Below are 12538 nucleotides of genomic sequence, written 5' to 3'. Positions count from 1 at the left end.
GGGAGAGATACTTCTGGAGCCCTACGGACTACAATGCCTGGCAGGTTTCCAGAGTCCTGGACCATGAGGTGTAAGTCGTTGCATACACTGACAGGACCAGCTGCACCGCTGGCTCCTGGAGCATCACCCCACCACCTGCCTCTGCAGGAGGACAAGGAAGGGCTCCAGTGCCAAGCATATAGCTGGCCTGACAGTGGGCAGCCTTGACACACCCCTCTCCTGAATGGGATGGGCTCCATCAGGGTCCAGTTGAGCTTGACCAAACACTCTGCAGAGGCATACAACACCTAGAGAGCCTGCACAAAGCGGGGCCCAAGCCAAATGCCTGCAGTGTGGCGTTTGGCTTGGGCCAAACGCCACACTGCATCCATTCTGTCAAATGAATGGATCCACACAGATCCATTCTGTCAAATGCCTTCTCCTGGTCAAAGGACAGAAGGGCAAAAGACAGGCCCTCCTGGCCAGCTAGCTCCAGGAGGTTCTGAACCAGGTACAGGTTGTCAAAAATGGGATGTCCAGGCACCTTGTATGTCTGATCGGGATGGATCACGTCCATCAGCATGGACTGCAGGTGTAGTGAAATGTTCTTTGCTGCCACTTTGTAGCCTGTGCAGAGGAGGGACATGGGATGCTAGTTTCTCAGGTCGTGGGGATCCCCCTTCTTCAGCAGGTGGGTCAACACGGCCCTCCAGCATGATGGGGAGCTCCCCACTTCCTTCGGATTTTGCCCAGACCACCGCAAAGTCTGGGCCGAGGACGTACCAGAAGGCCTGGTAGAACTCCGCAGTCAGCCCGTTGATGCTCGGTATCTTGTTGTCAGGTATCAGGCAGAGGGCAGCTAAAAACTCGGCCAGGGTGAAAGGAGCCTCCAGCCAGTCCCTGTTTCCTGTGCTGACCTGCGGGAGTCCCCTCCACAGGGTCGTACGGGATTTGGCTTTGGTTGGATCCAGGGAGAAGAGCTCTTCATAGAAGGCTGGTACATCTCACCTGGATATATAAGACAGGTGATGTACTTCTTGGCTCCCCGCCTCCTCTCCGGGGCATAGAAGTGGGAGCCACAGTCTATCTCCCATAGAAGATGCACCATGGTCGTCCAGAGCATGAAGCTCTTCCCGCCTCTCCTGACACACTTCGCAGAGGGATGGGTTGGTTGGGTCAGGCCAGGCGGCTCTCCAGCTCCAGCACTTCCTGCTCGAGGTGCTCCTGGACTACCTCCCTCTCCCAGGTGTGCTAAAATGCATGTTGGTTGTTGACTTAACCTTCAAGATAATGTTCCAGTTCAAAGAAAATGAAGAACCAGCATCACACTGTCATGCCCATAACATCAAAAGGCACTAGGACCAGGTAAAGGGCAGGACAACAAAATTTAAAGGTGACTGAGCACTAAGTTTCTGCAGTAGGAAGTGAAGTGGCCACAAATGTTGCACTGTCTAGGCTGTGTTTGGGCAAAGGCTGGTGATTCTTGGACAGAGAAAGCCATAAAGTGGTAGTTCCAGCTCTCAGATCCTGAGTCAGATGGCTCTGGCAGAAGCTAGAGCAGCAGATGCTCATTCTAACTTCTTTTGCTGGCGTAAACGGTAACAGAGCTTATGCCAACGAAGGATTAGGGAAAGTTGAGTTTAGCTCAACCACACCCCTTCTTCTCTTTTTACCTTAGGGCTACAAGCTGCTGCAGTTTCCTCTGCTACATGAAGTTTACTCTATTTTTGCTCTTCAGTCAGTTTAAATTCTCTTTGTGCAGTAGATACTCTGGCCCTCAACCTCATAGCTAGACTTGTGCAAATGAGTGCATGAGTTGCAATGAACTAATCAGGTGAACTTACCCTCTTTTACTATTTGCAGATTTTTTCTGGGTTTAATTTACAAAAGCTCTGTCACTTTTGGAGAAGTTCAGTGTAATAATTTAAATTTGAGTTGTGTTTAGCTGTAGTTGATCCTGGGTTGCATGTTTCCTTTCCCCTTATAGGATGAATGAGATGAAAGATAAAGTACTAAAAATGTTGATTTCTGCAAATACAGCAGAGTGACAGATCTAACTAGCTAGTAGACTGCCAAGTTCCTATCATTTATAGAACCATAAGTTCTTCCTTTGGGAAAACGAGGGTGCCTTTCAGTTTTGAGGAATAAATAGGCCGACTGAGTGAAATATGTAAAATGTGTTAGTGCTTCCTTTTATTAAACCTCCAGGGTTTCTTTTAGATTTTTCATTGTATTGTTTTTGTGGCACGGGGATAGGGGAAGAAGGAAACAAAACATCTTTGACAGAAACATGTTAAAATAATAAATGTATTATAGTGAATACTAGTAATTTTCACAATGAGAACTGCCACAAGCTTTATTGGTCTCCCAAATGGCCTTTGCTTGGAACATTGGACTGATAGTAGTTAATTGAATTGGCATTTTGCAGAATGCATGTATAGTTCAGAATTTATGGTGTCTGGTGGGTTTTTTATATCATTTGGGGATTCTTTTTTGGTAATGCATTGTTTCATTTAAACTTTGGGTGAGCTGTCTTCTAACTGAATTGTGATATCAAGAATGCTAGCTAAAGCCTGCGCTGGCTACTGCTGACCTTCCCTACAGCCACATGCCATACCAGTTTTTTACAAAAGGGTTGTTCCACTCTACCTGTTGCTTTACAATGCTTTACAGTATTATTCTTAGCACTGATACCTGAAGCTGGGGCATTTAAAGAATAAAGAAATTGAGTCTACTCTCAGATATGTTTCATAATTTCACTGACTTCAGTGGGCTGAGTACTTTTTATTTGGCTTCCTAAAGCCTTTCTCCCTTTTGCCATACATATGGAAAATCAGCCACAGTCTGTTCCCCAACCAGCTTGTTGGGCACAAATGATAGAAGGTATGACCAAAATCATCCCATGTGCAAAACCAGAGGCATAACATGAGAAGAAGGTGCCCAGGGCAGTCCTTCTCATCCTTCCCCCAGTAGGCAGCACACAGCAGTAAGCAGCAGTGTGGGCAGTGGAGTGTAAGGTGTTCTAGGAATTACAGTTCTCTCGAGTTGTGTTGGAGTTTGCTGCTGTTGGGGCAAAAACATTTACTTCTTTTTCCGCTGCTGAAGCCCATGTTTGAAGGGCAAAAAAACCCAAACAAGCTGATTTTTGGCAGCAAGAATTAGAACCAATTCTGCCCACAGCAACAGCAGTGAACTCCATTGCCACTCTAAAAAACTACAATTCATACAATACTATGTATTCTGTAACACATACTTCCTGTACCACTGCAGTGTTTAGCTGGGAAATGCAAGCCAAGCAGGGAGCAGGAGCATGACCCCCCTCCTCCCACCCACCTTGAATACACACACTCCTTTTGGTGCCCCTTCCCTTAGGCAGCACCTGGGATACATGCCCTACTCCCCCACCCCATATTAGGCTATTGGACAAAGCTACTGAAGGCATCAGGATTATGGCAGGAATGGATTGTCTTAATACATTTCCCTTTGATATAGGTAACTAGGTTTCCTATACTGCACTTATAAGTAATCAAGTATTTAATGTCAATGGGAAGTTTCAAGTTTGGTGTTTGATATAGCTCCGGTGCAAGTGTCCACAGTTCTTTGTGTACAGATATTCATAATTTTCAATTTCCAAAATTTTATCAGTTTCTAAAGTGTGTCTGTTATACTGATAAATTACTGTGGCTGGCGTACATTGTTTTCCTGCCTTTCTGGACATTTGGGTTCCTAATAAATACTAGGGCTGTGCAGAGCTTCAGGTGCTGATTCGATTTGGAGGAGATTCTGCCGAATCTCTGAATCCAAATTGAATTGGGAGGTCAATAAAAAAAAAGGTCGAATCAATTTGAAGCCTCCAAATCGATTTAGAAAAGATTCAGAGAAATATTCAGCGATTCGGCGATTTGGGCAGTCCCCGCTCGCTGCTGCAGGGAGCTGGACCCAGGCTCCATGCCAGCAAGTAGGAGGTGGGGGAGGGGGCTGCAGGATGGGGGAGAGAACTGTGGGGGAGACCCCTACCAGGCCCCATCCCCTGGCCACTCCCCCAGCCCTCCTGAGCACCCTCCAACCCCCACCTGCTCTCACAGCCCTGTCAGTGGCTGCCCCGCATGGCCCCAGCGTCCTGGCTTTTTTTCTTTCTTTAAATTCCCCCAGTCACGGGCTGCTGCAGCAGCCATTGGGGCTTCTGGGGGCTCGTGGCAGAGTCCCCCATGCAGCACGGGGAAGTGGGGCACAACAGGGATTGCCCCCCCCTGCCTGGCAGGAGCTGGTGAGTGTGGGGTTTTGTTTTTTTAAGATCCAGGACACTGGAGCTGGGTGGGGCAGCCATTGATGGGGCTAGGAGAGTGGGCAAGGGATGGGGCCTGTTTGATTCAGAGATTAAGCCATTTTGGCGGCAGCTCAATCTCTGAATCAAATTCGGCTGAATCGATTCGGGGCAGTGATTCGAATCACTGAATTGAATCACTGTCCCCCAAATCGGCTGAATCCTTAGCGAATACTAGTCACTTTGCACAGTCCTAATAAAATGGGGGACAGTGGGCAAATCAAGGGTGTACTAGAAAACTTTGTTGCGGCATCTCCTCACTTTGAAGTGCTTGAGTTGATTGGCGGTTCTGATGGGGTTTTTTTTGGATGGGCGTGGAAGGGCAGAAGGAGAGGGTTAACACAATTTTTGGTTGAAATTACATTCTTACAGCTCACCACGCACCATCTTAAAAATAAACAATAGATCTACTGTGAAAGGATTTGTTCTTCTAAAAATGTTTGTTGTGTTACCTCTTTTTACTTCATTTCATGCATGGGGGGATGCTACTTAACTCCATAGAGCACACTGCAATTTGGTTTTAAATAGTTGTATCTTTCAAACTACATACCATGGGACAATTCAAAGAGTAAGTATCTAGTTCAGATGGATGAAATAACTCATTGTTTTGTAGTTTCCCAATTTTAGGATAAGAGGATTTACCACTGCATATCTGAACCATGTATACAAGTGTTCTTTTTCAATATCCGATAAAAGGATGAGTTTTTCTTTGTTTTTAAGCAGCATTATTCTGCTGAAGGAAAGCAGTTTATTATAGTTCGCCACCAATGTGTGTGCGTGTGTCTCTCTGTAAAATATTTAAAATGTATAAGATTAGGATTATGCCATGCTGTAATCATCTTTGAAATCAAAAACAGTACTTAGCATCTGCTCTTTATTTATTATATTAATCTTTTTCATGTTAGGGATATATACAATTAAAATAGAGTTGAACCACAAAATGAAATATGTTTCTGAATAGATTATTGATAGGGGTAGAGTTCTTCAAATAACACTTTCACTTAACATTTCTATTGTTATTGTTGATCATTTCTATTACGTTAGTATTTAAAGTTCGCTCCATTGTACGGCGCTCTAAAGAAGCATAAAGGACTGACCTTGAACTAATGAGGTTATAATGTATTTAATGAGCAGTTGTCATTAAATACTTCAATGACCAAGTCCTGCCCTTAATTCCAGACTCTAGTGAAACCTTTGGATGGGGCTTTCCCATGGTTATACCGAGTGTAATTAAAACCCCAATGCATTTTTGAGTCTCTGAAACATGCTACTGAATTTATATAATTGTCCTAAGCCTCTGTTTAGTAATTCACTTAGTAGCAGCTATTGTCTTTGTCCTGTGGAGTTCTGCCCAAGATTTTGTTACTTTTTTTTTTCCTTTCAAATACTGCACACTAAATTTTAGTGTAGCGATTTCTGTCGTTCCTCTGATGTTTTGTTATACAAACTTCTTTTGAGTGTCTTTTAAGTAAGTGCTCCTGCTGACTAGATATGACACCTTACTGAGATGGTTGGATTTGGTGATGCAGCTGATAGTCATGTACACTGTGGGTAACCATCTCTCCCAAAAGGTAAAATTAGATGTAAGAAAAAACTAGTTGAAATTTAAAGTGAAATGCAGGAATGTAAGTACCTTAAAGTCATGACAGTGGCAGAAGTCCTAGCTGATATATACATTTGTTCCAACACATATAATGGATGCTGTGACCTCTGGCAGTACCTTCAAGTGGAAAAAAATGTAATTAATTTACTTTAATAATTAACCATGTGCTTGCAATAATATCTAATATACCCAACCATTTTTTTTTTAATTTTAATAATCCATGCTATCTGCAACTGGAGGTGCGTGATTGAAATGGTGAACTACCCTGCCATTTTAACCCAATATTTAATTTTTATTGTAAGTTCTCTGAAGCAAAGGACATGTCATCTTCATTACTTTGTACAGCAGTCAACACCATTCAGGTGCTCAGGAAACAAAAATTTGAATAATGTTTTTTGCAAGTTTTCAATCAGCTAGTTCTTCCCGAGACAGTTATTAACTTTAGAGAAGCAGGGTACATATTGTGATCAGGATACAATATTCACCTGGAAGTTTGATCATCATTTATGAGGACAGTTGAATGCAGCAGGACTTGTATAAATGGTTCTGTAGTGTTGAAACGGAACCAAAAAGTGGGAGACACCTAACTAGGACTAGTTAGTAGGAATGATATGGGGAGAGACAGCTTGAATATAAATGAGAGAGGCACATTGCAGAAGCAAATGGCTTTGACACACTACTCTATCATATCTTTGTATATTGATTTGTGCCTCAGGAAAATTCAATATGGTTCCTCTCATCTGAACAGTGAACACTGTGATTTTCAATTTGCTTGAGGGTAAGTGGGAAAGGCACATTTCACAAAGGAACTAGATCCAAGGTCTCCTCAAAAAGCAGTCTACATATTTTTTATTGTAAATTTTCAAACCATTCTGACTTTGGAGGCTCCAAGTAATTATTGCAGCATACATTTTCTAAGGACACTCATGAAAGAAGAATTGAGATTTTTCTAAGGACACTCATGAAAGAAGAATTGAGATGAAAAATGCAAACTTGTGTATAAATGTGAATGCACACTTAGTAAATTTTCTCTCCCCAGTTGGTGTTGCACTTTCATGTTCTTTCAGAAAGAGCTTTTCAGATGGGCTTATCAGTGTAGGTAAAAATATGAAATATTTTCCAGTGGCTTGAAAACATCTTCAATTTTACTTTTGTCGTGTTCTTCGAGTAAAATATGTGCACCACTAGTTCCTTACACTTTACCTGAAACTATAGTCCCCATTTGAGTTTTGTTACAAAATGCCTGTAGTTTTCATGCTTTCCGGATATAAAAAAGAATACACTTTTAAAATAATGTGACAAAATGCAAGATTCTCTTTCTTTGAATTTCAGTATTTGATTTTAAAAGCATGCTTTGAGAAAAAGAGGTAAAGATACTAGTAGATTTTTGATGTATTAGTGTATTACTCTGGAGGGAACTGTTTCAGGTGCAAAAGCAAACTACTTGGTCAGTGGCTTTAAGTATAGTTTAAACGATCTTTTCCATCTTCAGGCAGAACTCGTTGACGTGCAGTATGGGACTGTTGAAGATTTGGTCCAGATTCGTGTCATTACAAATGTGACTAATAAAATTGCACTTTTGAAGCTCGGACAATCACCGCTGCTCTATAAGGTTAGTTCCATGTCTACTGTACATTAGCTGAGTGGGATATTCTGTTTTGTTTTGCTTTCTACTTTGAAATACTAAATGGGGGCTTTGTATTGTCATCAGCCTTCCCCTTTCTATGACGACAGGTCAGGCTTTGTGGGCATTTACCCATCTCCTTCATCTTCCCTGCATTTTTTTTTTCACAGCATTTCTAGTGTCTGTTTACACTGAATCTAGTTCGGTGTTTTATTATCCTTTTTGCTGAATTGTTATAATGTAGTATCAGAGGTGGTTCATAGATAGTGCCATATTTTCCCTCTGTGCTGAAATCTTATGCCAAAGAAAGAAATCTCTAGAAGAAAGAGGGAACTGGATCCAAGAAAGAAAAAAAAAAAAGGTAAGTTGAGAGCCCAGGGTTGCTGGAGTCTTGTCTGTCTAAAATTTGCGTGTCGTGCTAGACTGAAATCTTTGATTCGGACATCGTTACATATAGTACTTGGCGTGTAGCAGATTTAAACATGCCCTGAGGTGAAGCGGAGCACAGCCCATGCCAGACTAAATCTCAAGCTTTTGGGGATCTTCCCAAACCCACTGGACTGACTCCAAAATCTGTGGCTTCTGGCTCTGATACGACTGTGCTGCTACAGGCAGTGAAACTGTGAAATGATAATCAATAACACACAGCACAGGAGGAGTAAACAGACCATGGGATCATCTAGGCAGGCTGCAAAGATGGAGATTCTTGCTCTTTGGTATTGTTTGCAGAAGCATTTAAACTGGAGACTAGAACTTAACCTGATTTAATTCTATCAATTATATACCTACGTGGCCTGGACCAGAGGTGACCAGTAGCCCCTTTAGTTGTGCTTGCTATTCTTAACCCCTCTCAAGGAAGAAGTTGTATATGGAGTGTTGGGCTGTAAAATGTGTTTGTGCAGCATGCTGCCTGAAGCATCTGTTCTGCCGCTCGGCCTTCGCATTGCTGGCCAGCCACATCCCCTGCTATAACAGAGCCACAAAGACATGGTGGGGCTAGGGAAGGGCTGCTGCCAATTCACAATGATCCTGCTGTTTAGTTCCCATTCCCCTCCTTCTTTTCTGTTTACCTCGTGGGTACATCCGCGCCTCTGTTTCCAGCATCGTTCGGCACCACCGAAATAAAACACATTTCACTGTTTTCACATAAGACTTGATTAGCAACTAATACATTAAAACTGAGTTACATTTGTGCTCTTGATGTCAAATAGAGTATTTGTTTTTTCTGTTGAGGATAGGTTATAAACAAGCCTGGTATTATTTTGGTGCTTGGAAAGACTGTGCTGCTGGCCCAGTAAATAATTAAACAAGACACTTTATGTCCAATTCACAGAAGCAATTATAAAAGACCAGCATCTCCAGATTTTATAATTAAAAGAATGCAGAATGGTTCTGTTGGCCACTGAAAGCACACTGAAGACCAGAGCATAACCACTTAATATTTTGTGAACAGAAACGATCTTTGTTTCTATAAAAATGCCATTTTCAACAAAATGACTGCAGCTATTTATCTAAATTATTTAGATCCAATCTCATTATCTTTACCAAAGGTCAGTTATCATTGTGAGAGTTCAACTGCTGTGCAGCACCCTTGCACATAGATCTCATGCTGCGTTTCATTGTTAGCTGCCAGAAATAATGAAATAGCTATCAGGATTTGGGTAGCAGAAGCTTGAGTAAGGTGCAGAGGTTGCAATCTGGGATGGGAAATGCCAGTCAGCAGAGTGCCTGTTTATTTGGGTTTAACCTTCTGATTCTACATACAATTATATGTGCTTGACTTCAAATACGCAAGTCACAGAGTAAAACACCACACACATTCCTGTCTGCCATGGTACTAATCACATGCAGGTGGAAAGATTGGCCTTGTCTTCATTTATCATTTCTTCCCTCCTTTATTTGATCCTCAGCCCTTATTTTCAGGACACAGATTGAGACACGTATCTTGTTTGGCTCTGCAGTAATTTCAATCTTTGTTAGCTCAAAATATTTTGGGGGAAAAAAGAAAATAGATTCACCTTTGTTATAGAATACTAAATGCAAAGCATCCTGCTTTCTTACAATGAGTAGGGCAAGAGTGTCAGACTCACCCCATGTCCTGGTCTGGACTTGGACCACAGAACTCCTTTGTAGGCTGGATCTGACTCAGGTCATGGAGTGGCATTGGTAGTGGGGACTGCAGCAGGACTGGCGGTGATAGGACAAGGGATGGCAGGCCAACTGTCTGTAAGACAAGTGAGGCTATGTTGGCACAGTCCTTGCTTACCCCCCTGTCACAGATGGCTATGTCATCCAGGACTGAGGGGCCCAGATTCTGTGAGAGCTATGCCCCTTCAAGCCATGGCCTCCACTTCAGGTAGCTTGGCAGACTGGATGAAGTGGCTCTATGGACTGCATCCAGCCCACAATACCTATGTTTGACTCCCCTCTCAAATCAATTAGGGGAGAATTCCCCTTGATTTGAACAGGGCCAGGATTTAATTCCTAGAGGTATTTTACTCTTTCATTTTTATTTTTTAATTTTTTGGCAATGTTTATGCCCCTTTACTTGCTTGCATTTCTGGCTCTCTGCACCCTCCCCTTCTTTTGCCCATTTTTCCTTATCTCTCTCTTTCACATGTTTGGTTTTACAGCATGTTAAAACAAAATTAGTTTAACCCCCCCCCCCCAAACAAACAAACCCATAATTAGAAATCCTTTCTCCTGTTTGTAACCTACATTACATATTTAGCTCACATATTCTTTCCAGTTTTAATGTTGCTCAATCATTTGTTGATGTTACTATATTATAGTGGCACTCAGGGGTCCCAGAGAAGATTAGGATCCCATTTGATGTCTTGTACTACCATCTACAAAAGGCTTCATCCCTGACCTGCAGACTTTGCAGATATGCCCTTATTTTTTTATGTTGTTTCCCTTGCTTCTGCCTCCTCTTTTATCGTTCTCTCTTCTACTTTTCCTTTATATATTTTACCACCCTACACTCTCTTTCTTACCATACTGAGCCACTGGAGTAAGTCAGAAAGCAATTATAAATCCTTCCCAGCAGAAAAAAGAGCAATTACCACAACCAAAACACTTCCTTGATTCTTACATCACTCTTGGCAAAAGGAAACTTATGCAAGTAAGAGTTCAGTTCCTTTTATTTACTGGGTGACCATGTTTGAGAAGGGAGCCCTAATAAGATTATTTAGATGAGGATCTGGATTTACAAGGTCTCTGAGTCTGCATTTGTTGATCTAGGGTTTTTGGGGGGCGCAAAAATGACATCAGAGTACTTGAGAGGACAAAATGCAGGTCCAGTTTGCCATACCTGTGAAACACACATGGTCTCATTCCAGCGAGAGTTGTAGTTTGTACTATTGTGGAGATTGGATCTACAATTGAATTTTAGGGAGTTTTGACCAAAGCATTTGGTTAGGACTCTTTCAAATTTTCTTACAGTGCTTTTGAAAACAGCTTACATGATGGGGCATTTGGGGTTGACTAAGAAGGGAGGACTGCAAAATAAGCTAGGGCCAAATCTGGCAGCCCAGCCCTTCAGATGTGTTTCTGCAAAAATTGATGGGATTGCCCACACAAATTAATGCTCTTTAGTGAGAATATTTGGTTTGCTGAATCTGGCCATACGTTTTGGTTAGGAACTGTTATAGAGAACCTGAAAATGCTGGGGAGGTTGAGGAATGGTAGTGGCTATAGAGTGTATGTGCTGCTTCCAGTAAAATCGAGTTTGAATCTGATCCCCAGAACTAGAACCATTTGGCTTTAATGATGTTCAACATTTTTTATGAATGATCTGGAATAGATGAAACCCCGCCTTTGATTAGTCACACATATAGATTGGTACGGTAGTGGGTAATAATGAGGGAAGAACAGCCATGTAGACCTGTTCAAGTTATTTGATAAACTGGGCCTATTCAGGCAAAAAGTGTTTTAATATAGCTAAATACAAACATGTACATATTGCAGCACAGGCCATAGTTACAGAATGCAGGACTCTGATAAATAACTGGGTTTCATTGCGGTAAGTAGGGCTAATGAAATCCTTGGATGTACAGAGAGGAGAGGTGTGAGTGGCGAAAAAGGAGGTGATCTTGCCTCTGTATATGACACATTGATACTAAGATTGATACTAAAGGACCACTTGTGTGTCCACATTTTAAAAAGTTATAGAAAAATTAGAGAGATGCAGAAAAGAATCGCAAATGTGTTTGACTGTCTGGAGAAAATTATAGTGTGAGACTCTTAAAGATCACAATCTGTCTAGAATATCAAACAGAAGATTGGGAGATGACTTGATTACGGAATGGAAATACCTACCTGGGCAGAGAGGCTGCGACCAAAGATCTCTTTAATCTATCAGAGAAAAGCAACACCTATAAGCTGAAGCCAGACAAAGGCAAATGAACAATATGAGAGTGATTGCTAACAGTGAGGGAGATTAATCATTTGAATAAATATTCATGGAAAATGGTGGATTCTCTTTTTTCTGATGTCTTCAAATCCAGACTAACAGCCTTACGTATTGGGCTCAATGGAAGGGTAATGGGATGGAATTTAATAGTCTGTGATATACATGAAGTCAGCCTAGATCGAATGACCTTGCCTCACCTTTAAACAGCATGAATCTGGGAATGTGAAATCTGGCAATTCATTTCACCGTCAGTCACTCACGTACCGCTCCAGGATTAAACTTTCTTCCTCAAGCAGTTCACCAACAGAGATTTCCTAAGCTGATGTTAGGAAATAGGTGAATACTAAAAGATTAATGAAAGAGTTTGGATTTAGTAAGGGGCAGACATCAGCTGTACTGTCCGGGGACCGGGCCTGGGATCGTGTTGTTTGTTGGTTGTCTGTTTTCTCCTCCTCTGTTGTCGATATGAACAACAGATTAGCTATCCTATGTACTGATTGTGCCAGCTATGCTGGCATGTTCAGGAGAGAGTGAGTTATCTTCTCACCTACTGCCCCCCCACCAGTTAAGAGAGACCTCCTCAGTGCCGCTCTT

General features: G+C 42.0%; 1 protein-coding gene across 1 annotated transcript in view; it reads left to right on the top strand.

The window, feature by feature from the left end:
* The window catches only part of NAALADL2 (N-acetylated alpha-linked acidic dipeptidase like 2), a gene marked incomplete at its 3' end in the record, with an annotated part of 376100 nt that overhangs the window by 301219 nt on the left and 62343 nt on the right, over positions 1-12538 (top strand). Inside the window, exon 5 of the mRNA XM_025201765.1 lies at positions 7399-7518. Coding sequence (XP_025057550.1) covers positions 7399-7518 — 120 coding nt within the window. The remainder of the gene's footprint in view (positions 1-7398; positions 7519-12538) is intronic.

The sequence above is a fragment of the Alligator sinensis genome, unplaced genomic scaffold (genome assembly GCF_000455745.1).
Source record: "Alligator sinensis unplaced genomic scaffold, ASM45574v1 scaffold379_1, whole genome shotgun sequence".
In the NCBI taxonomy this organism is placed as follows: domain Eukaryota; kingdom Metazoa; phylum Chordata; order Crocodylia; family Alligatoridae; genus Alligator; species Alligator sinensis.
The sequence above is the reverse complement of the archived record's forward strand: the minus strand, read 5'-3'. Positions and strand labels throughout refer to the sequence as shown.